The sequence below is a fragment of the Aaosphaeria arxii genome, assembly GCF_010015735.1.
Source record: "Aaosphaeria arxii CBS 175.79 unplaced genomic scaffold BU24scaffold_5, whole genome shotgun sequence".
NCBI classification, from domain to species: Eukaryota; Fungi; Ascomycota; class Dothideomycetes; order Pleosporales; genus Aaosphaeria; species Aaosphaeria arxii.
In genome coordinates, this window is record NW_022983478.1 from 891070 (window position 1) to 912370 (window position 21301).

General features: G+C 46.3%; 9 protein-coding genes across 9 annotated transcripts; 5 read left to right on the plus strand and 4 right to left on the minus strand.

The window, feature by feature from the left end:
- Window positions 1-114: 114 nt before the first annotated feature.
- Window positions 115-1180, plus strand: BU24DRAFT_463236 (NAD(P)-binding protein; the record flags this gene model as incomplete). Its single annotated transcript, XM_033532099.1, has 5 exons — window positions 115-419; window positions 483-792; window positions 868-923; window positions 987-1095; window positions 1148-1180. The coding sequence occupies 5 exons, from the start codon at window positions 115-117 to the stop codon at window positions 1178-1180; spliced, it is 813 nt and encodes a 270-aa protein (XP_033382782.1).
- An 861-nt stretch (window positions 1181-2041) lies between these two features.
- BU24DRAFT_493059 (general substrate transporter) lies at window positions 2042-4252 on the minus strand (the record flags this gene model as incomplete). The annotated part of the gene is made up of 6 exons (XM_033533940.1): window positions 3868-4252; window positions 3664-3787; window positions 3292-3558; window positions 2921-3235; window positions 2271-2868; window positions 2042-2213 (listed from the first exon to the last, which is right to left on the minus strand). Exons 1-6 carry the CDS (start codon window positions 3931-3933, stop codon window positions 2042-2044), a joined length of 1542 nt encoding a protein of 513 aa, XP_033382783.1. The 5' UTR covers window positions 3934-4252.
- Window positions 4253-4863: 611 nt separating this feature from the next.
- On the plus strand, window positions 4864-6684 carry BU24DRAFT_463238 (glycoside hydrolase family 79 protein; the record flags this gene model as incomplete). The annotated part of the gene is made up of 7 exons (XM_033532100.1): window positions 4864-5000; window positions 5060-5179; window positions 5240-5376; window positions 5434-5537; window positions 5588-5612; window positions 5660-6055; window positions 6107-6684. The coding sequence occupies 7 exons, from the start codon at window positions 4864-4866 to the stop codon at window positions 6682-6684; spliced, it is 1497 nt and encodes a 498-aa protein (XP_033382784.1).
- A 401-nt stretch (window positions 6685-7085) lies between these two features.
- BU24DRAFT_410192 (uncharacterized protein) lies at window positions 7086-8020 on the plus strand (the record flags this gene model as incomplete). Its single annotated transcript, XM_033525975.1, has 3 exons — window positions 7086-7284; window positions 7331-7509; window positions 7568-8020. The coding sequence occupies 3 exons, from the start codon at window positions 7086-7088 to the stop codon at window positions 8018-8020; spliced, it is 831 nt and encodes a 276-aa protein (XP_033382785.1).
- Window positions 8021-11548: 3528 nt separating this feature from the next.
- On the plus strand, window positions 11549-12474 carry BU24DRAFT_410193 (uncharacterized protein; the record flags this gene model as incomplete). The annotated part of the gene is made up of 2 exons (XM_033525976.1): window positions 11549-11571; window positions 11691-12474. 2 exons carry the CDS (start codon window positions 11549-11551, stop codon window positions 12472-12474), a joined length of 807 nt encoding a protein of 268 aa, XP_033382786.1.
- A 351-nt stretch (window positions 12475-12825) lies between these two features.
- On the minus strand, window positions 12826-13556 carry BU24DRAFT_481910 (uncharacterized protein; the record flags this gene model as incomplete). The annotated part of the gene is made up of 3 exons (XM_033533213.1): window positions 12826-13068; window positions 13125-13218; window positions 13273-13556. The coding sequence occupies 3 exons, from the start codon at window positions 13554-13556 to the stop codon at window positions 12826-12828; spliced, it is 621 nt and encodes a 206-aa protein (XP_033382787.1).
- Window positions 13557-14147: 591 nt separating this feature from the next.
- BU24DRAFT_392552 (MFS general substrate transporter) lies at window positions 14148-16266 on the minus strand. Its single transcript, XM_033525162.1, has 4 exons — window positions 15687-16266; window positions 14654-15634; window positions 14414-14607; window positions 14148-14361 (listed from the first exon to the last, which is right to left on the minus strand). Exons 1-4 carry the CDS (start codon window positions 16024-16026, stop codon window positions 14260-14262), a joined length of 1617 nt encoding a protein of 538 aa, XP_033382788.1. The 5' UTR covers window positions 16027-16266; the 3' UTR covers window positions 14148-14259.
- A 737-nt stretch (window positions 16267-17003) lies between these two features.
- BU24DRAFT_441898 (uncharacterized protein) lies at window positions 17004-18187 on the plus strand (the record flags this gene model as incomplete). The annotated part of the gene is made up of 2 exons (XM_033530486.1): window positions 17004-17302; window positions 17365-18187. The coding sequence occupies exons 1-2, from the start codon at window positions 17127-17129 to the stop codon at window positions 18185-18187; spliced, it is 999 nt and encodes a 332-aa protein (XP_033382789.1). The 5' UTR covers window positions 17004-17126.
- Window positions 18188-18480: 293 nt separating this feature from the next.
- Window positions 18481-21235, minus strand: BU24DRAFT_481913 (uncharacterized protein; the record flags this gene model as incomplete). Its single annotated transcript, XM_033533214.1, has 7 exons — window positions 18481-19198; window positions 19258-19632; window positions 19696-19820; window positions 19870-20004; window positions 20056-20479; window positions 20533-21038; window positions 21140-21235. 7 exons carry the CDS (start codon window positions 21233-21235, stop codon window positions 18481-18483), a joined length of 2379 nt encoding a protein of 792 aa, XP_033382790.1.
- Window positions 21236-21301: the final 66 nt, after the last annotated feature.

Consider the following 21301-nt stretch of genomic DNA (forward strand, 5'->3'; position numbering starts at 1 on the left):
TAGTCACGGCAATGTCTGGTCCAATAGGGACCTCATTCTATTATGGGATTATAAGGCAGCATGTAATTCATCAGTACTTCCCACAAAAGCTCAACTCGCAACCTCACCGGAGCCATGACTACAGCAGTGCGCCAACGCCTTCGAGGCAAGACTGTCCTTATCACTGGCGCATCCTCAGGGATTGGCAGAAGCACCGCGAAAGAATTTGCGCGAGCCGCAGGAGGTAACATCAAGTTGGTTCTAGCTGCACGTCGCATTGATGCGTTGGAATCTTTGTCTCAAGAAATCAAGAATGAAGTTGGTGAAGGTGTCGAAGTGCTTACGGTCCAGCTCGATGTGAGCAAGCCTGCAGAAATAGCACGTGTCATTCAGGCTCTGCCAGAGAAATTTGGAGATATTGATGTTCTTGTCAACAATGCGTAAGTCGCGCATTCCTAAGAGTTGGTTGACCGCAACTGTGTCTGACGAGTCTGGACATGAAGTGGCTTAGTTAAGGGTGTTGACAAAGCTCCCGATATCGCGCTAAATGACATGCAAGTCATGTTTTCTACAAATGTTGAAGGTCTGATTAATATGACACAAGCCATATTGCCAATTTTCCTTCAAAGACCAAATGGTGGGTCTGGAGATATCATCAATATCGGCAGCATTGCTGGTCGCGAGCCATACCAAGGGGGAAGCATCTACTGTGCGACCAAGGCAGCTGTCCGCAGTTTCACGGATGCTTTGAGACGCGAGCTTATCGCAACCCGGATCAGGGTGATTGGGATTGACCCGGGTCAGGTTGAAACAGTAAGTCGCTGTGGTTATTGTCCTTGCATTGTGCACTGCATATCATGGCAGTTGGCGATTCTAATGATATAGCAGGAGTTTTCTATAGTGAGATTTCGGGGTGACAAGACCAAAGCGGATGCGGTATACGCGTGAGTAATGGGCGGAGTCTCATATGAATTGCCACAATCTCAATTCTCGCTGATTTGATACAGGGGATGCGAACCCTTGACTCCAGACGATGTGGCGGAAGTCATCGTATTCGCAGCGGGCCGGCGAGAAAACGTCGTACTAGCAGATTCATTGTTATTCCCCAATCATCAAGTATGTGCCATTCCGGCTATACGTTGCACTACGGACGCTGACGATTTTCCAGGCAGCTGCAACGGTCATGCACAGGACATCCTAATTGTCAATTAAAGGCTATGGACTTAACCCGGGCTTTTGATACGAGTTTGGCGAATGTGGACTGATACTGGCATTTTGAACCAAGAAACACGAAAATAGTTAGATTAAAGACAGATTTAAAACATTCAATGCGATTTATTCTGGATTGACGCAAGTACCTATCACGAGTAGCACGCTGTGCAATATATCACGTAGTGGAAGTAGTTCTCTGTCATGGATACATGGTTCTAATCTTGATGAGAAATAGAGAGGTCTACAATTGTATCATTAGTAATACCAAGTCTGAAAGAATCTGTACCTGCCTGAGCCCACGAGGATCTACCTGTTTTTTTAACCAATGCCTTGGTGGGAAGAAATGATGCGACATAATGCGATGTCCATAGGTTGCAACGTTAGAACTTGCAAACTTAAAGACAATGCAGAAAATTATGGTCCTTCTGAGAACTAATGTAGACACGTGTTTCAAATGCTTAATTGCCTGGGTCGCGGTAAGACAAGCAGCTTTTATTTATGGTCTCTCCCATTATCGAAGTGGTCTCATTATTAGTCGCATGAGAGAGGCAAGGAAGTGCCTCCTATGCGTACATGATCTGAAGACAGGAGGAACAGCTATCAAATATCAAATAATTGCAGTTCTAACGTCAAAAGCACTCTGATGACTACAATTAGGCTATAGTGTTACCACCAAATGTTATATGATATTCTGTCACAGCAAGAGGTTGCACTACCCTCACACCCTCTTAGCAGTCTCGATTGTGTAGGCATTACAGTCCACACTAAAGCAAGCCATGAACTTCGGACAAGTCCATCAGCTTTGATCACTTAGGCTTCCACATCATAGGGTTGTCAACCCTGTGCAGATTTAGGCCTTGATTCTCTCTGTTGTAGTCGTCTCTACCACACCCTTATCGTCAATCTCCTCATCGCCCGTTTTATTCTGGTAAATGATCTCCTCGCCCTTTGCCCGATGCGACTCGGCGCCAAAGAGGACATCAATCTCTTCGAGGGGTACGCCCTTAGTTTCGGGCATGAAGCTACCGGAAAATTATTAGTCTGGACTACGGCCAAGGATCGGAAGTAATTCCACTTACAAGAAGACACCTAGAAGCAACAGGGTGTTGATACCGACAAAGAAGAAGAATGTGTAGAAGCCACACTTGTCAAGGAACTCTGGGAAGAACTGATTGAGAACAGTAGAAGCAACCGACTGCGATTGAGCACCGATAGCAACGCCGTGTGCTCTCACATCAGTCGAGAAAATTTCCGACGTATAAACCCACACCGTAGCTCCCCACGATGGCTTGTAGAAGAAGTTGAACAGGAAGAACATTGCTGCTACGGCAATCCCCATTCCGTACGGTCTGGAGCCATCGGGATTTTCGGGAATTTTCAGGCCTAGTATCGCGACCACGAGAAGAGTTGTTCCCATTCCAGCTGCACCAGCCATCAGGATGAACTTTCTTCCTGCACGATCGACAAGTAAAGTGCAGCTGAGAGTGAAAAGGATTGAGAATGTGCTTGACAATGCGTTGATCAGAAAGATAGTGTTATCGTCCTTGAAGACCGACTTATAGATCAGAGTTGTGTATGCGTTGAGAGAAGAACTTCCAGACACCTGCTGGCCGACGTTGATGAAGATAACAATAAGAGTTCGGCGAAGCAGCGAAGGTACTTTGACGAGAGTCAAATCTATAACGTAAACATTAGAAAAGGTTTTGTTCTCTTGCTGCAAGAAACTCACAAGGTGCCCACCACTTATCCCAGTTCTTCGTAGTTGCCTTTTCGTAAGCCACAGCTGTTACAATATCGCTGATTTCCTCATCTACACCGTCGTTGCGAACTCTAGCCATTGCAGCGCGGGCGTCTTCAACACGGTCGTTTTCGACAAGCCATCGAGGCGATTCGGGGACAAAGAACATGGTCGTAATGATGAACAAGGGTAGTGGAATTTGAACAAAAAGCGGAATGCGCCATTGCCAATCGTGGAGAGGATGAGATGATCGTTGCGCTCCGTATGCTGCCCAGTATACCATGAAGGCACCAATGGTGTACCATACTATATTGTTGGTCAGTATATGGGAATGATGTGATTGCTCCAAAGGACCAACTAACACTGCCACATGGATAACATGATTCCTCGAATCTTCGTCGGTGCAATTTCAGCAATGTATGTTGGGCCATTGTTCATACTGATGCCCTTGCCAAGGCCCATGATGACTCGGCCAGCAATGAAACAAGTAACGTTCGGAGCGAAGCTCTGCATGAATACAGAGATCAAAACGCCTGTCGTTCCCAAAGCTATGGGAACACGCCGACCAAACTTCTTTGAGATCGTAGGAGAGATGAAGAGTCCAGAAACAATTGCGCCGACGTGATAAGCTAAAATTTCGTGTCAGTTTCATGTGAGGTGACAGCCATCTTCCTTAATGGGAGGCGGACTGGATGTGGTGATTCACGGCTGCTTGAAATACTTTCAGTACTTACCCGTGTTGATGCCCCCAAGAATAGATGAACTAATTTTCTTCTCGTGAGGCTCCTTGAAATGATTCTGGAATGTCTTGAATCCTTGGATGGAATTGAATGTTGATGCGTCATATCCTGCTAAAGCCTGAAAATGTTCGATTAGCATTATCTTCCTATTTGCACAGGGGCATTGTAGTGGATGCGATCGAAGGCCTTCCTACTCACCATGACCATGGCAGCTGCCGTGGCAGCATACCATGCACGTCGTTCTTGAGGCGTTGTGCTGAACATTTTCCGTTCTCTGATTCTCTCTCGTGGGTTAACTTGCGATCCTAACTGCTACATTGGAAGAGCAAAAGACATGTAGACACTTATATGCATCCACAGTTGGCAAGCTTCGCCCCTGTGTACACTAGGAGTCTCTCCAATTAGGGCCTAGAACTCATGTCCGGCGATAGTCTGTGTACCCCATGGGGATTTGCTAAAATGTGGAGGTGAGCTGAGAACGGACGGAAGAGAATGAGTTTGGTGCGGGTCGATTGTGACAGGCTCCAGTGCACTATTGCCGAAAAGCGCGCGATGGAGATCCAGCAACAATGGGCCACAAAATCAATCAAGCCATAGCCGAGATCCCGGCGTAGTATTGCGGAAGTTGGAGAGAAATCTAGTTGCCGGCATTACCGTGAGGTACGCTTGAAATGTTGATTCCGTCTCTACTTTCGCTTAGCTGAGGTACTATTAACGATAATCTATCGTTTAGCCCCGTACTCGGTTGAACAATGGAGGGATGACCGCCGGAGACGCTACTCACAAAGGTCATCGACTTTAGTTAGTGTCGTGATGCAGTATTGACCCCCGACTTACTGCGGAGGAGGCTCATCGATCATCCCCGCAGTATGCATCCGGTGTTTACTGTGTCATTGATCAACCGGTCTTGCTTGCCTAGGTATGCAATCAATTCTAGTCACGCTTAGCTGTTCCTATGCAACATTTCCATTAAGGGCTCTCATCAATTATGATCTCAAAGCCGAAATAGATTATCTACTTTGAATTATTCCGTGAGATTGTCCGGTGAAGTTATGTATAAGAATGCGCCCGGTGAAGCCAGTCGATAAACGATAATAATCATAATTATCCGCATTCAAGACTTAGACTACGACACTGTCTACGATCCTGCATGTAATTTTGCCTTGATATCTGCCAACCATTCCGCAAGCAATCATGCAACAACTTCAGTGGTCGACTCTACTGCTTACTTGGAGTATTTCCCTTGGATCCGCCCATGCTATCACATTCCAGGTTCCTGGCTCGAGTGGAAATAATGCCGCTACACTGGATTTAAGTCCAGTATCCTTTGGGTGAGATGACCCACTAGAGATGGTATAATATTGGTCAATCCTGATATCTTATTACAAAGATTTCCTTTCGCCACACTCACGGGATACTTCGACGGAATGCCTCTAGCCTCCAAATGTCTTGATACGTTCAGATCTGTATCTGGCGTATGGCCCAGAATTCGCGTAGGAGGGACATCGGAGTAAGCTGCGCTCTTATACGCTTGTTGTTCACTTGAATTGACAGATTTAACACCAATTAGAGACTACGGCACTTTTGACCCTACTCTAAAAGTGCCAAATATCGTCACAGGCACTGCACCAACAGGGCAGAGTCAAACTACCTATGGCCCCCAACTTGTGCAAGTTCTTGCCAACTACAAAGGAACGATTGTTTGGGGTCAGTACTGGTTGTTCTTATTATTGCAAGACCAAAGGATTGATAAAGCCTCTCTAGGTCTTAACAGGGGGTTCAACAACTTGACCAATACTATCGAAGCTGCAAAGGTCGTGGTCAAGACATTGCCTACGCTTTATGCACTCGAACTCGGTAACGAGCCAGTAAGTGTCTCCCAATCATTATTCTTTTAACATTACTAACAAACTAACAGGATGGTATAATTCTCCAATTCATGGGTCGTTAAAGCCGGCCTAGTATGAGATTTGGCTAAGTGAATGAACAGTATTCGCAGCGTTGAACGCTACTATTGCCAATGGAGTAGATTGGAATTTCCAAACAGAAGCTGAGAGCGAATCGAAGTGGCAGGCAGCTGTCGGTCAGGCCCTTGGTCGCGATAATATCGTTCAAGCCTCGAGTTACTACCAAACACCTGCGCGTGGTTGGGGGGCAGCGAATTATTTCAAATTTGCAGATCCTACAGCTGATCGCTACATTAAGGTGTATTCACACCACAACTATCCCCAGACTGCGGTGGGAACCTCTAATGGAGAAGATCCTCCTAATGTCCAAGCTCTGATGAGCCATGTCAACATCACCAAGAATGTCGGGCTTTACGTTGACGACGTGAAAGCTGCTGCAACTCGAGGGTTCGACTATGTGTTTGGAGAAACAAATTCTGGTATGAATTCCATCGGCAGTACATTATACATTGCTAACATTTGCCCACAAGTATCTGGCAATGGAAAACCAGGCCAAGGTGACACTTTTGCGACTGGCATGTGGGTTCTCGACTACGTGCTCCGAGCAGCAAGCATCGGTATCAAACGGGCATACTTCCATCAAGGCACGCCCGGGAAATCTTACTATGTGTGGTTCAACGCAACAGGAATCCAGTCCCCAATCTATGGCGGCTATTTTGCAGCAGAAGCTTTCGCAGGAGCCTCCAAAATTGCAGCTCTCGATGACGGAACTACTAATCAAGCTGGTTATGTGCTATTTTCGAAAACTGGAAAGGCTCAGAAGGTAATTCTAGTTAACTCCGATTACTATGACGGCTCTGGTATTCGTAGCTCGACAAACTTCATTCTCAATGGCCTGACAGGTGGAAATGTACAAGCGCAGAGATTGACAGCAAAGACTTCGCTCTCTAGGCAAGCTTCAGGGGACGCACCTTCCTTTTCTGGGCAATCCTTCAGTGATACGACTTGCAATCTTGTTGGCAAGAAGGTTGTTGAATCAGTAGCAGTAAAGGGAGGAAGTGCAAACTTTACCCTTGCTGCATCAGAAGCTTTGTTGATTCTACTTTAATAGAACTCCATATGTTAGTCATAGGTTTCTTATAGTTGACTAATATGGTTCCGGTTGTCAGTAGCATACTTACATACCATATAAGTGTTTGCTCTTTCCTTCATTGCTAATGTACAACCCTTGTCTCTTACTGAAGCTTTCCATAGAGCCTAACTTTTAACATAGATATCATGTTGGAGTCATTACATAGGCTAAGCTCGAGAGGAATGCATGAGCCAAATTACTGCTTAATCTTATAATGTAAAGGTTATTAATAAGTTATAAGTTTACTTTTTGCTATTAGATTTAGAAAGAAATCAATTATTATTATCTTTTTTTTCTATATTTTATATTATTTGTTGTAATTTTATTGGTCTCTTATATAGTGACTTTCAAACACCGACGGCCTGACCTAGCCTCGTATGCCGAGTACCAACCTACCACCCTACCAAGATAAATTCCTACACTACCAGAAATTCACCCGTCTACCTGTAAGGATAATGGCTTGTCAGTTGTCAGCTCCTGCAAAACGTCCTGAAACACAGCTTAGGTATATTCGTGGTCAAAGTGGTGGCAAGCTTGTAGAGGGAAACTTTCCACTTGAACAAGTCGTAATCGACCGTCAGTTCTCAGCCTAAGACAATTGTCAGACTTCTAATCTGATCAGAGCTACCACCCGGAACCTTAGTAGTCTCTTGCAACCAGTATGGCGCATCTGAATGGACGGTCTTAGCACGAATCGATACCCTATCTACAGACAGCAAACCGAAGGCCTATTTTCTCAAGGGAAGACCTATTACCTGCCCATTTTTCTGGGCTGTGCTAAGACATCACAGTGCGCCGAAAGTGAGCAAGGACGAGCCATGCTAGAGGAGAATTTTACTCTATGTCTGAACTATACAAGCTTTCGCCTGAGCTGATTCCAAAGCCTCATGCATGGGGTCAGTTCAACGCCGCGGACCCGAAGGCGTACTACTATCTCTGCGATTTCCTCGAACTTACGAAAGACGTTCCAGATCCTGTCTCTCTTTGTGAGAAACTAGTCACTTTGCAAAAGCGCAGCGCATCGCCGTCCAACATGTTCGGTTTTCACGTTAAACCACTACGCGGCAATCTACCTTTGGATACAACGTGGAATCCGAGTTGGCAGAGCTTCTTCATTCAGCTCTTCCGTGGATCTCTAGAGCTAGATCAGGCACGGAACAGGCAATGGTCGGAGACAGAACAAAAGCTCATAGAGCAGACAATGACACATGTTGTGCCTCGCGTCCTGGGTCCCTTGGAGACTGGAGGCCGCTTTGTAAAGGCATCACACATCCATGGAGGGACGCAGAGTCAACCCAAAACTCATTGCTGAGACACGCTAATTTTAACAGACCTTTGGAATGGTAATATAGGTACGGATTCGAAGTCTGGGCAGGTCTATATCTTTGATGCGAGTTCATACTACGCACACCACGAGTTAGAAGTCGCAATCTGGCGGTCCCGCCCAGGTACTACTGTTGGATCTGGTGTATATCTCAAGACATACCTTGACCTAATGGGGGTCAGCGAGCCGGTAGACCAGTTCGATGATCGGCACACGTTGTATAGTGCATGCACTGCCTTGCATGCCGCTGCCTGCCATGATATGTCTACTTTCCGCGATGAGTAGGCAATACAGTGACTAGAAACTTTCCTACAGAAGCCGACATGCATAGATGCCTGGAAAAGCTGAAGGGTTTAGTGGAGAAATATGTGCCGCCATCGGTTGACGTCGATTCCACCACGAATCCTCTCTAGGCATAGGCATGTCGCATTCTGATGACACTACCGAGACAAGCATGATCAGGTAAAGGGTAAACAAGGTACAGTACGTAGTATTGTAGCGAGACGAGTAGACAACGTGAAGATGCCAAAGCTGGTGATATCTGCAGTCTCATTTTCCACGTCATTGGCAATGCGCTCCTAATTAGCTTGTTCTGTTGAAGAATTATTTTGTTTTGTGAGGCCTAACACAGCAGGCTCCCAGATGTTGCATTGGGTTCCCCGAGCATTCGAGGAGCTGCACCATGCCCGCGGAATCACCTGTCACCAGTATTAAGCCATCGGGACTGCAGGCTACATCAAGTATGCTTGCCTCTTCGATTGTTTTCAACAATTTCAGTGCTTTGTAGTCAAATAGACACAGATAGCCGTCTTCATACGCTGCAACAAATTTATGATTTTCGGCTTTTATATTAGCAGTTTAACAGCAACTCCCAAGAAGTGCACAAGACTTTCCAATATTACGTTCGAAACGGTGCCGGAGCCAGAGCACATTCATGATCCGAGGGGACAAGAGCATACGCCGAGGCTAGGCTCTCTTGGTTTTCAAGTCGTAGAGCATTATACTAAAGTAAAGGACTGGGCCGACAAGCAAGCTCTCAAAGAATTATGTCTCCCCGAAGTCCACAACCTATTGCTACCCATCTCCAGGATTCAGATGAGATTGTGATATTCAATCGGCGCATACGTGTGAAATCAAATAAGATAATGAGCATGCTAAGCAGCTACTAGACAAGAAAGAACCTTGGAATCAAACGAATGGAACTTGGTAATGGGAGTCAATATGTACTACCAGCCGAGTCTGTACATCTATGCAACACTTTCCGGGAGGCTTGATTTTAGTTCGGCGTCTGATTGACTGATACATAGACCAGTCCCCTGCAACGGTGTTACAATTGGTTCATTTCCACATGGGTGACCGGGCGCCTGAAGTGCTTAAAAGAAGGGTTCGGATAGTGAAGTATATGTACGCACTCCTTTTCCATTGACATTAGTTAGCCGGGCAGTTTCTGGAAGCCCATTTGCTCGTACCCAATCTAGGATGCGCCACTGGCTTTATGCGATGGCACCTACGTGTGGGACACCTACTTGATAGCGGTCAATCATGTCAGATGTAAATATGTTGGCGAGATATTGATGCTTCTATTCAGGCCTGGTTTCAATTGGAATTATCTTAGCAACTAGAATGAGAATGAGAGTTATCTATTCAAGGCTTTTGACTCTTTTGAAGGAGCCAAAGCGAAATGTCGGTTGGCTCCCTAATCGAAAGATAATAGCTGATAACAAACTACTTGATAGATTGCCCACATACATCTTTCGAAAGCCAGGATACTCCAGCTGATTGTCTCCAAGAGAAAGTATCGAGATGAGAGCATTGGTATGTACACATGCTTGAACAACATCCTGTAGTTTGAACAGTAAGAATGCAACACTCGGTTCCCTAGCTACACTGCACGCTCTACTTCCGCTGGGCTACCTTTGTCCAGGATTCGACTGTGTCGCAGAGTCTCACGACTTCTAAACAACTCATAGCCCGCGAGGTTACTAACCTCACGACTAAAAGACCATAAGCCAGTCTTTCCCATCCCAATGCAAAAGATATCCGTAAGATCGTAAACATCCTTCATCGTCAAGTCGTTCCTGGGAGAAGGAAATGCAGCACTGATTCGGGCTCCATCTAACAAAAGGTACATATCGTGTTTCTTGCGGGCCGCAGCTACAGCAGTGAGCTCGCGTTTTGTATATAATGTACCAATACCTGTGGAAGTCGAGATGAAACCCATCTTCGGCTTTGGTTGGTAGCTGCTTTGTCGAAAGCCTTCTAAATCAGTTCCGGAGTCAATTTGCCATCTATGCCACTTTGAGTAATCAATCTTGTGTCATGTTGCTTCTGTAGCGCCACCTTCCTTTCCAACAATGTGACCAGATTCTGCAGCAATGACTGCCTCATGTGGGCGAAGATGGCTTGCTATAGATATGAGATTCGCTCCTGTTACACCAGGTGTGAAATAGACTGGGGCGTCTTCCACGCCAATCATGGTTAAAATTTCGTTTCTTGCATCTTCAGAATATTCGTCGTCGCTGTATCCACTGTACTATGATAGATTGGTGGTTCTGATCATCGCATCGATGATACCAGGATGTGCCCCTCGCTATAGTCTTCATGAACTTTGCTTGGCGGTCATTTTCATGGATTTGTTGGCTCATAGGTGAAGAACAAGCTGTAGTAGGAGTGCTTATGCATGTTGGTGGTGGATGGGAATAGCATACTTCTTCCCAATCGAAAGATTGCTGTAACTGTCCGGGTAGCAAAAGACATATTTGACGCAAGCGGCAAAATTAAGAGAACGAGGATTAGAGATAGTTATAGAAATTTTGGAGTGTCATCTATAACTATGTTATTGAATGTGGTTGGCTGAAAAGACAAACACGCCTTGTAGGGTGGTAGGGTAGGGACCTATGTTATACGTTCAAGGTAAAGAACAACGGGTTCTCTATACCAACTAAGACAAGAATAGACATTGAAGGTGTTGGCTTCGTACAGGGTCCAAAGTATACATTGCATGTTTCGCGAAATCATGTGATACGAATGTTGACTAGGTTGAGGCATGCACAAAAAGGAAATTGCATTCCTACCATCTTTAAATAGCTAGAATTTTGTTTTTATTGCTACGTTGTCGATCCTTTCAGGCCTGTGCCTTTTACGAAATGCATTACACTTCAATCTATACTACCTTCCACCTCTTTGCGACGACGTGGTCCTGCCTTGTAGCTAAAACAAGCAACATCGTCCACACAAAATTCGTTCGTAACATGAACCAATTTGGTTATTCCGTCTGCCGTAGTGTCAAATCGTAGTCACCGTTCAGAATAACTATTCAAAAGAGACCAAGTCCATGAGGCGGAATACAAAGGGACTCTGCTAGACCATGGACCAACCCCGAAATGAACAAAAGATGACTTTCGGATTTCCTTCTCGCTCGATATCTATACTAGAAGAATCTCCAACGGGAGACAGCGAATACAAATCGACCACTCCCCTCAGCGACTTAACATACGCCAATTTAGGACCAGCACCATGCTCTGTAATGGCAAAGCTACGTTCGCGATCCCTACTCGTCAGAGTCCACTCACTCTCCATTCTACCGAAGGTTCAGTCTCGGCGCGTTATTCTCTCCTCTTTCTCATTGTTTATGGCATCACTAACATTTACTAACTAGACCTTTCCCGCTTTTGAAACTTCCTCGCGAAATACGCCGTCGAATCGCCGAGTACGCTTTATATACCGTTGAAGGCCTCGACTGGCAATGGATAGCTGCACAACCATTGAAGAAGTGTGGAACTTTCCGCGACATATCTGTCATCAATGCCCTCCCTTCCGTCTGTAAGCAACTGTACCAAGAAACATCGGATCTTGTCTTCAGCATCAACATCCTCAATTTCGACGCCAGCTGTATCTACGGATACATTCCAGAAATACAACATCCACCTGATCTAAGCACCGCTCTTTACGCTTTTGAGTTCTTCTGGAGTAAATGTCCAGCCAACGTCAGGGGCGGTGTGCAAAGAATCAGGATGTGTACAACTTGGACAGCTAGTCAGGCGTTTGATCTTGCGCTGTGTCATTGGCCGACGGATGTTCGGAATAGCTTAGGGCATACGAGCTTTGCAGTTACAAGGTCGAGGAAGGAGGAGAAGAACTATCGTATTCTTTCTGAGCTGTCGCAATCTCGCTTGCATTTCATGATTGCTCCACTGGACTGGAGGCTCCCAGGAAGAGGGGAGAGGCCCAAATCATGGCGGATGCAGCTGGACAGATTTGTTGCCTTCGCTGAAGGGCTGAAAGAGGATGAGTTGTTGGGTTGGTTTGGAAGTCCAACCCGGAAGTGGAAGATCACGCCTTATCATAGGAACTGTGAAGCAGATTTAGAGTTCATGTGTTCCTACGTAGCGTTTACCCAGTATACAGATCGGGTTAAAGAGTGGTGTTCAGAAGGATTTTGATTCTACCAGGATAGGCAAACACAAACATTGATATCTCGAAGCCAATATGAAACCTAGTCAGATGACACAGTATATATTCTTCTCGATGCGCATCCACTAAAATGATGATGTGCGTTCAACATCTGGTGGAGGGACACCCAAAGGGTAGTTGTAGCGATCTCTTGGGCGCCGATTTGAGTTCCAACGAACGAATCTACTAATAGCTCATCGACACAAACAACAGAGGGAAGTAACAGAAAGGGAAAATAAAGCAATATCTATTTTTCTACCCACCCACATAATATCCACACATGTTATTGCAGACAAGCTAAAAGGAATTTTAACCATGCAGTTCCAATTCCCAACAACGGCTTAAGAGAGTCTATCTCGTACACTATCATTCGCATCATCGCCTGCGCCAACCAACATTCTATCAATGTCATGATCAAAATCAATCAAGACTTCATCGCTGTACATGAGCTTCCACTCTTCTTCAGGTGCGACCTCCAGTGAAAGCACCTCTGCACGACAGTCATCAATCCAATGCACCGGGATGTAGCGCCATGTCCTTGGACTAGGCGCATCGCGGTTCTGATTCTGGAGGCAAAAGTGGGCCTGCATTTATTTTCGTAAGTATTGATGTCGTACGTTGTCTAGTTGACTGGACCTACCATGTGTTTCGGCTGCAATTCTACCTTGGCCGCGCTCACGCCGGTGACATACCACTCCCCAATGCTATTTCCTATCATTGTTCCGGCACCCCATCTTGATAGAAAAATATCAAGGTTCATGACAATAAGGATTACCACGAAGACATACATGACAGCACCGAGAACATCATGAACAGACCAGACAGAACTATCATCGTCTGGAGGGAAGCACGGTTCGCCCCAGAATCCGAGATCATTTTCCTCGTCGTGGAGAAGAAGAGGCCTGCATTCGTCATCTAAGGACAGTTGTGTGTCGCATGATTTATTGATGGTGTGGTATGAAGGTGGTGGTTTTGTGTTTGGTTGACGTGCGTCGCGGAGGAAGGCGAGGATGGAGAATCGAGGCGTTGGCTCTAAGGCCTTACATCTTCTGGCTCTACGGCTTCGTGGCATCGATGCAACTCAGAGTATATGGCCAACAATTTGGATGCAATGATTGTCGCAATGAGTTGATTCCTGGGGAAACCAGTGGACGTTCAGATTGTTGTGTAAAGACAATTATGTCTTGCTCTACCCAGTCCGTGTAAGATCCATACTTTTGGTAGAGACATACTGCCTGGCTTTATTGCAATAGATTGGGTGCTGATTGAAGGTGGATATTTCGTTCTCATCATAACGAAAACGGGTGTGCCCTAGTCGAGGTGACGATTGCGGAGAGTAATTTTGCATGCGTTTTCGTGGAGCTGGAGGGTTGCTTGGCAGCGGATGTCTGGAATGAAGCATGTTGCACAAAGAATTTGGCATGACAATTTGGCAAGGGATGAGTGTCCCAGCACGTTTCGACGCACCGGACTGGATGACATTGTGTCGGTTTAGCCCTCTCTATCATCGAGAGCGTTGACACTTGGGCTGATATCTCACATTGACGGTGCAAGAAGAAACGTTAAACACTCATACGGCTAATTCAACACGCGCAATATCTTTGTGGCAAATGTTTTGCATGGGGGAATTCGGACTACAGTAGATTGTGATGTAATGGCTGTGCCGTCATAGAACACTGGGTTGGAGCATTACTCAGACAGAATGCAAGACCAACAACAAATATTGATGCGTTCAATGTGGCAGCTATGTTCCCTTTGCCAGCCTATTACTATATTCAATCATGGTGCTGTTTCCTTCCCATATAAGCTCGCCACTTGGGATTCAGCAAATAGATGGGTATTCCCAAAAGGAAGATCGCAGCAAACACGCCAAGAAGCTGAAGGAAGTCAGTTTTAAAGTAAACATTTCCGTGACTCGCGAGAACTTACAATCATATAAGCGCGCAGATAATCGAATTGCATTACCATAGGCGTAATACCATAGGAAGCGCCGAACGAGACCACATTCTTTAGCCCCGTTACCAACACGAGTGCAGGGCCAGGATTTTCTGGCATTGCTTCCGACGCAAAATGTGTTGTAGTCATCAAGACAACAATAAAGCCAAACTCGAACAGTGCCCAACCTAAGATCCCGTTAGTAATAGTTTCATCAACTCGAAGGTGACTCACCCATGATGATTCCCCAAACTGAAATCGTTTCTGGCCACTTTGCCGCAGCGCCGTAGATAATAATACCAATCATGCTGACAATCGCAGGGAAGATCAAAATAAGCAAGGTATCCTCTGGAATATGAATGCCACCTCTTCGCTTGGCGATGAGGATATTAAGTTTATCCCCAAACCATCCAGCATATACCATCGCGGCTATAGAGGCAGGGAAGATAGGGACGTTGATGAGACCAACAGAACTTTGCGACCATCCGTAATCGTGAGTGAGAATGGTCCCATAGTTCAATGACATGGCAATGCCGACTCCAAGACTAATGGAAGCAGCCAAGATGGCCCAGATGACTGCTGGTGATGTGCAACATTGAACCATCTTCCACAGAGAGCCCATTCCAACTTGAAGAGCATTTGGTGCCATGCTAGTATACGGTTTGAGCTGCTTGATGAAACCATCCCGCTCTCTGACCGCCGTGGCCTCGTTGTGGGCATGTACCGTACCGAATCGGCTTCTCGCTTCGGCATCTGTCAAGACCAATGTCACGCCAAACTCATCTGTGTAGACGACAAGACCATTCAGCGACATTGGACTTCTTTGATACCGGGTTTCAGGTAACAAAAAGAATGCCACCACTGTACCTGCACCAGCAAGAATCGTGATGACCCAGTAGAACCATTGCCAGCTAGTCGCAGCTACGAGATAGCTGATGGAGATGGTAAAAACAGCATTGATGAGGTTCTGAGTTCCCCAGTACCATGCGAACCACTTGCCACGCTCATCGACGAAACTGACGTCCGTTATGATCAGAGGTAACACAGATTCGGTAGCACCGGTTGCAACCCCGATCAATACTCGGCATGCCATATGTTGATCGAAGCTTGTACTTTTGGCTGCACCAATACTGGATCCGATGAGCAGAAGGCAACAACCAAGGAATACTGGGCGACGGCCAAACATCATTGCGAGGGGCAGAATTACAAATGCTCCTAGTGGAAAGTTAGTGGGAGGTTGCCAACATTCGATACTTATGATGCTTACCACAGGCCATCGTCACACTGGGATATGTAGATAGACCGACGACATCAGTTACGCTCTTTCCCGGGTACATCTCCAAGAAGACAGGAATGATGGGTCCGATACCGCCGACCAAGACCAAACTGAAGATACTGAACCAACAACAGGAAACCAGTATACCCAGTTTGCGCCATTTATTGAAGTTGAGCGGATCATTGGGGTCATCTGATGGAATCGGGATGCGTCGAATATTTCCTTCGCCGTCGACAAGGTTCACATCTCCAGCGCGACCGGATCCATTTGCAGATTGCTTCGCCACTTCGATCTGCTCAGAGCAGACTTCCGCATCCTTAGCATCTTCCATAGTGCAACCAGAGCAGAGACAATCGGGGCAGAGATGGGATTCCCCAGATGAAGGAGATGGAGAAGTGCAACTACAGGTCTTGTAACAATACTTATGAATGATTCGTGTTTGAGGTTTCTGGGATCTCGGGTCGGTGTCTGCGGGGACAAAACTAGACCCTCTACTCCAGTGGTAGTATAAACGAGAAGCTTGTACCACTGAAGGTAAGCTACTCGCGTGTTTTCATCATCATTGCCGCTGGACGAAGGCGTGGAAGGAAGGGATTTTGCTGAGGGCGTCTGTTAGCTAGTCTAGCGTCACGTAATTAGAGGTTCTTGGTTGGTCATCTCCACAACCTCGTAATGTGGAGGACCCTCTACTCCTTTCTGGACCTGGCTACTTGCTTCCCCCATCTCTTTTCTCCGCACTCCGCATTCTAGGAACCTGATCATTAGTTTCAAATACGATATTAATCTGGTATGGACAGATACGACTACAGAAGAGCTGTCTGAGTAGTCGATTCTTTTGCTTATTCGTGTCTGATGAAGGTTAATAAGTACCTACACGCATTAAGTTCTCCCATTCATGAGTCCAACAGAAGAGCAAATGAATGGAGCCGTGTCCGGTAGGTAGATCGAGAAAGTAACAGTCCCAGTGAGCATCATGCCTGCGGGTATTGTCCGGGAGTCGTTGAATTAACTATTTGAATTCCGAGAACAATCACTGGAGCACCCATCAGTCTACGACGTAGTAGGTAGTAACTCCTACTCACCTACCGACATTCACGCGAAATGGACATCTCAATGTTCATTGATCCAGGTCACAGCTGGAAGTATAATTTGTGGGGTGGTGGCAAAAGGGATTCGGCTCGGGTGGGGTGGGGGCATAATCTGTAGAACGTCCCAGATTGCGTCGGAAGTCGGAACGGATGGACACCTGCACATCTATGGCGTTGTGCCAGCACTAATTTATGTGTACTTATTCACGTTCAAGGTGTTATCTTCTCGACTTCTTCAAAATAGCATCCCCCTTGTTTATTCATATCTAAGGGTCCAAGGTGTGAATCGCAACCAAGACCAATTCAAGTCATTTTATTCTCGACCATTGAAATCTTCGTAAACATGATTTCCACGAAGATTGAGCAGAACAATACCCTTAAGCTCGAGGGAACTACACAGGATCTTGAGTACTGGCAGGAAGATGTTGCTCGAGATGGATTCGCCGTCATCAAAGGCGCAATTCCCAAGGAGCGCATCGAGGGTTATGCAAATGACATGATGAGCTGGTTGGAAGGCTTGTAAGTATAATCTTACTCTCTTTTCATTCTCAAAGTTATGTTGTACTGATTGTCTTGATCAGCAACCTCGGCTTCGACCGCAACGACCCATCCACTGTCCACAAGTCTAAGCTCCCTCATATTACGGAGAAGGGCATGTGTCTGAATTACGCCGTCACACATGAAGACTTTGTGTGGAAAGTCCGGACAGAGCCGGGCATTCTGAGCGCTTTTCACAAGATTTACAACGACAAAAAACTCATTGTCTCATTTGATGCAGTGAACTTCGGTTTCCCAAACAGGACTGATATTCCACCAAATGACCCTTGGCCTCATCAAGACCAAGATCCTAAGAAGCCCGGCTTCCGAGTCATGCAGGGACTGGTCAACGTATTCCCTAACGGTCCGAAGGACGGCGGCCTGATCGTTTGCAAGGGAGCTCATCTTCTGAGCGAACAGTTTCACAAGGAGATGGCTTGGGAAGAACCGATCCCGGCCTGGAATCCAGAATGGTACGGCTTTACCGACAAGGGCATGCAGTGGTTAGCCGACAAGGGCTGTGAATGGGTCAAGGTGTGCGCAGAGCCAGGTGATCTTCTCATCTGGGATAGCCGAACACCCCATTACAACCTCTCTCCTGAAGGAGAGACCCCACGTTTCGTTATATACACTTGCTACATGCCTGTATCTGGTGCCACACAGGAAGAACTAGTGCGCAAGAAGAAAGCTTTTGAGGATTGGAACGGAACAACGCATTGGCCCAACTGCCAGGTGGTTGGTAATAACAACGCGAAGAGGGATGGAGTTGACGATCCTCATAACCGATTTGAACCGGTTAAGAAGCCGGTTTTGGATGAAGAAGGTTTCAAGTTGACCGGCATTCCATATATTAAGGCTTCTGCTTAGCTTTTCGTCCCACTATTACATGATCGAGTAATCCAGAAATTGATATCATCCTTAGTCTGTAAATTAAATTGAAGCTCTTCTCATTGACATCTTGAGTTCTTACATGTACGGTTTTATGATGGGTTACGTTTGGATAAGCGGAAGAATCTTCCTTAGGTTTATTGAAATAGAAGACGATAGTAACAGGTGTGTGGATCTTTCCTTGGTCTCAATACATACGCCCATCAACACTTGCAGCTCTAGCTTTAAGAACATTGTTTGACTTTGGGTCCATTTTTTATTGTTGTATCTACTTAAATGTTTCCTAGATCCTTCAATAGCTTACACAGTGCCCTCACCAGTGGTGGACGGTTTTCTGAGTCAATACCGGGGTGAAGTATCTCCAAGGTTTTCACTCCCATCAACATGACGTGCTCAGGACACCGGACGTCGAACAGTTGCTGCGTTGTCGCTGCTGAATTTTGGGAGTCGCTGGTGGACCACTGTTCCTCCCTTTGGCAATGATCTTGGTGAGTTGGGAGATTCAGAAATGGGGTTCCGGCTCCCCCCTCAACGAAAGCATCGTAGACTTGTTGGTTACTCCTGCGCGAGGCATTGATTACGATCATAGTACAGTCATTGCTTGATTGGTCACCTTCCCGTGGGACATTGTCCGAAGGTATCGTTTCCGAAAGCTCCAAGTCTCGTGAGATCATACTGTAAGTCCACAGTACAATAACAGAGTGATAAATCATCAGCGTTTCCGATCCTCTGGTTTGGTAGGGCGTAATAGCTTGAGCGCATCGCAACACTTGTCCGGCATATAGCACTGCTTTCCGCGCCTGCTTCGTCCGCGCCCAGTCTTTAAGATGCGTGGCGGCTTGGTTTGCAGCTTCCTCCCCGAACTTTCCGGCAAAGCGCGTCACTGAGTCCATGTTGACGTGTAGATACATCTGTAGGAATTGATAAAGAACGCACGATATGGGCGACGAGTTTTGAAGCGAGACATTAGTGTTTTCAAGGAGACGCCCGCTGAAGCACATTAGTGTATTAATTTCAATATATATGGATAAATATATATGGATACTCACAGTCTTTGCTGTCGTGATTGGAGCCATAACTGAGAGGATGCATCGCCATCTTCATCTAGAATGATACCCTGTTGTAGATATTCCCAAATTTGCGCCCCGAGGCCGTTAAGGTAAGCTGACCGGGCAACTTGTAAATCGATACTAGGTGGTATGCGTCGGAGCGTTGTTTCTTGTTTCAATAGGCATCGTAATGATATAAATTCATTGCTTTGGCCTAGACTGAGAAAACGCTCTCTCCAAATTTCGGCAGTTGGTGCGAGCCACAAGTCGCGTGCAGAGGGGAGTGGAAGCAGCATCTCTGAATAGGACATCAGTGGGCTGCGATGCTTTACTAGCGCTACATTGACGTCGTGCTCGAATAGATGATATACAAGCCTTTTGAAGATCATTGTTAGCTAGTTCTGTAATACACGTGCCCCGCCGAGGACGACTACTCACCGTTTGAAGGACTCCTGCTCAACCCATGAACGCCACTTGCGTTGAAGTTCGCCCACACTATCATCCATGCTCGGCACTATCTGGGTGTACGTGACTCTGTCGAATTTACCGGCGCGTCGTAGTCCCTGAATGGTCAGTACGAATTAATAATGACCGTTTGAAGATTGCCCGTACCGTTACGAGTGGAAGAAGGTTGCTCTCAGCGATCTCCATTTTCCTTCGGAACCCACAAAACACACCAATATCCAGCCAGATCATGAAGGCTTGTAAATATTGTAGATCACGTATCACGCTATTGTCGAGTTCGACCTGTAAAATGTCAGTGCTTGAGATGGACTGTATATCTGTAATATGTCTTACAAGTTTGTTCAATGCCACCCTAACAATTTCTTGAAATACCAAACCAGTCCGACTGACGGAGGGTATTCCAAAGCAGACACAGCCCGCAGCCACCAATGCCGTCAGGTATTCTGGCCTAGCTGTGCTGCTATCAAATGAAAACGGATGTATCCAAGCATCAGTCTCTATGCGCTTTGCAATCCCGACATTTATTAATTTGTCCAGGCAATCGGCCGAGGGAAAGGAGAGGACCGAAACCTGGTTCTGGGCAGTCCTAGATATAAGCTGAAAGATTCGATCACGCGCTTGAAGAGAGAGGCGGTCTGGTATACTGATAGTAGGAGAGCAAGGTTGGTGTGGCGAAGACGCAATGTCAACATTCCGTGAATCGATCGTGATGGCATTCTCACTGAATGCATGCTGGTTCTGATCAGGAACCCAAAACCTAACACACTGTCAAACGAGTACGTAGATATGCTTTCAGTTCAGATTATTTACCAAGGTGATCTCTTGAAAATGGCATGTCGCTTTTTCGCATCCCCTTGACCACGAAAAGGATTAGAGACGCCATTGGAAAGATTTGCTGGGACTGACGACTCTGGGCTCGTATCTTGCTGCTCGCTGCTGATTTGGTCGATTGGGAAGGCGAAGTCATTGTTAAACAGATCAACTTCGCCCAGCCAATTCATTTCGGGCATCCACATGGTCAGGTCAGGAAGCTGTATCGGCTCTACCCCGATGAAATCTTGCTGGTACCCCGTCACCGGCTGGATGATATTTGGCGCATCCTGGGACCGATCATGACCGTGACTGTAAAGGTCCAGCAATGCTTGTGCATCAGGATAGCTTGCTGCCGTAGACGTTGGTGACTGGCCAGGTGTCGCGGCCTGTGGAACTAGATGTTGCTGCTCTGGTATTTCTGGAGTCGCTGGCCGCTCTGCTGCTCGAGAGGAAGCAGTGTTTGTTTGCTTCGGTGGCATTTCGCTACATGGGAGGCCTCTTTTCTTGCATCGAGTGCACGGTTTAGAGTTGTCGCATTTTACTTTCGAGAGCACGCATGCATCACAAGCCTTTGTTGCCCTTTTGATGGTCCTTTTGGATGCACTATAGCCATCTTGTGCATGCGTTGTTCGATGGCGTAGCAACAAATCCCTGCGATTGAACGCAGCGGGGCAATCTTCACATCGAAAAGATCTTTCATCTCGATCTATGCACAATTAGAAAGGATTGGTACTCGTCGTTGAATTATCAGCCCACATACGCGAGT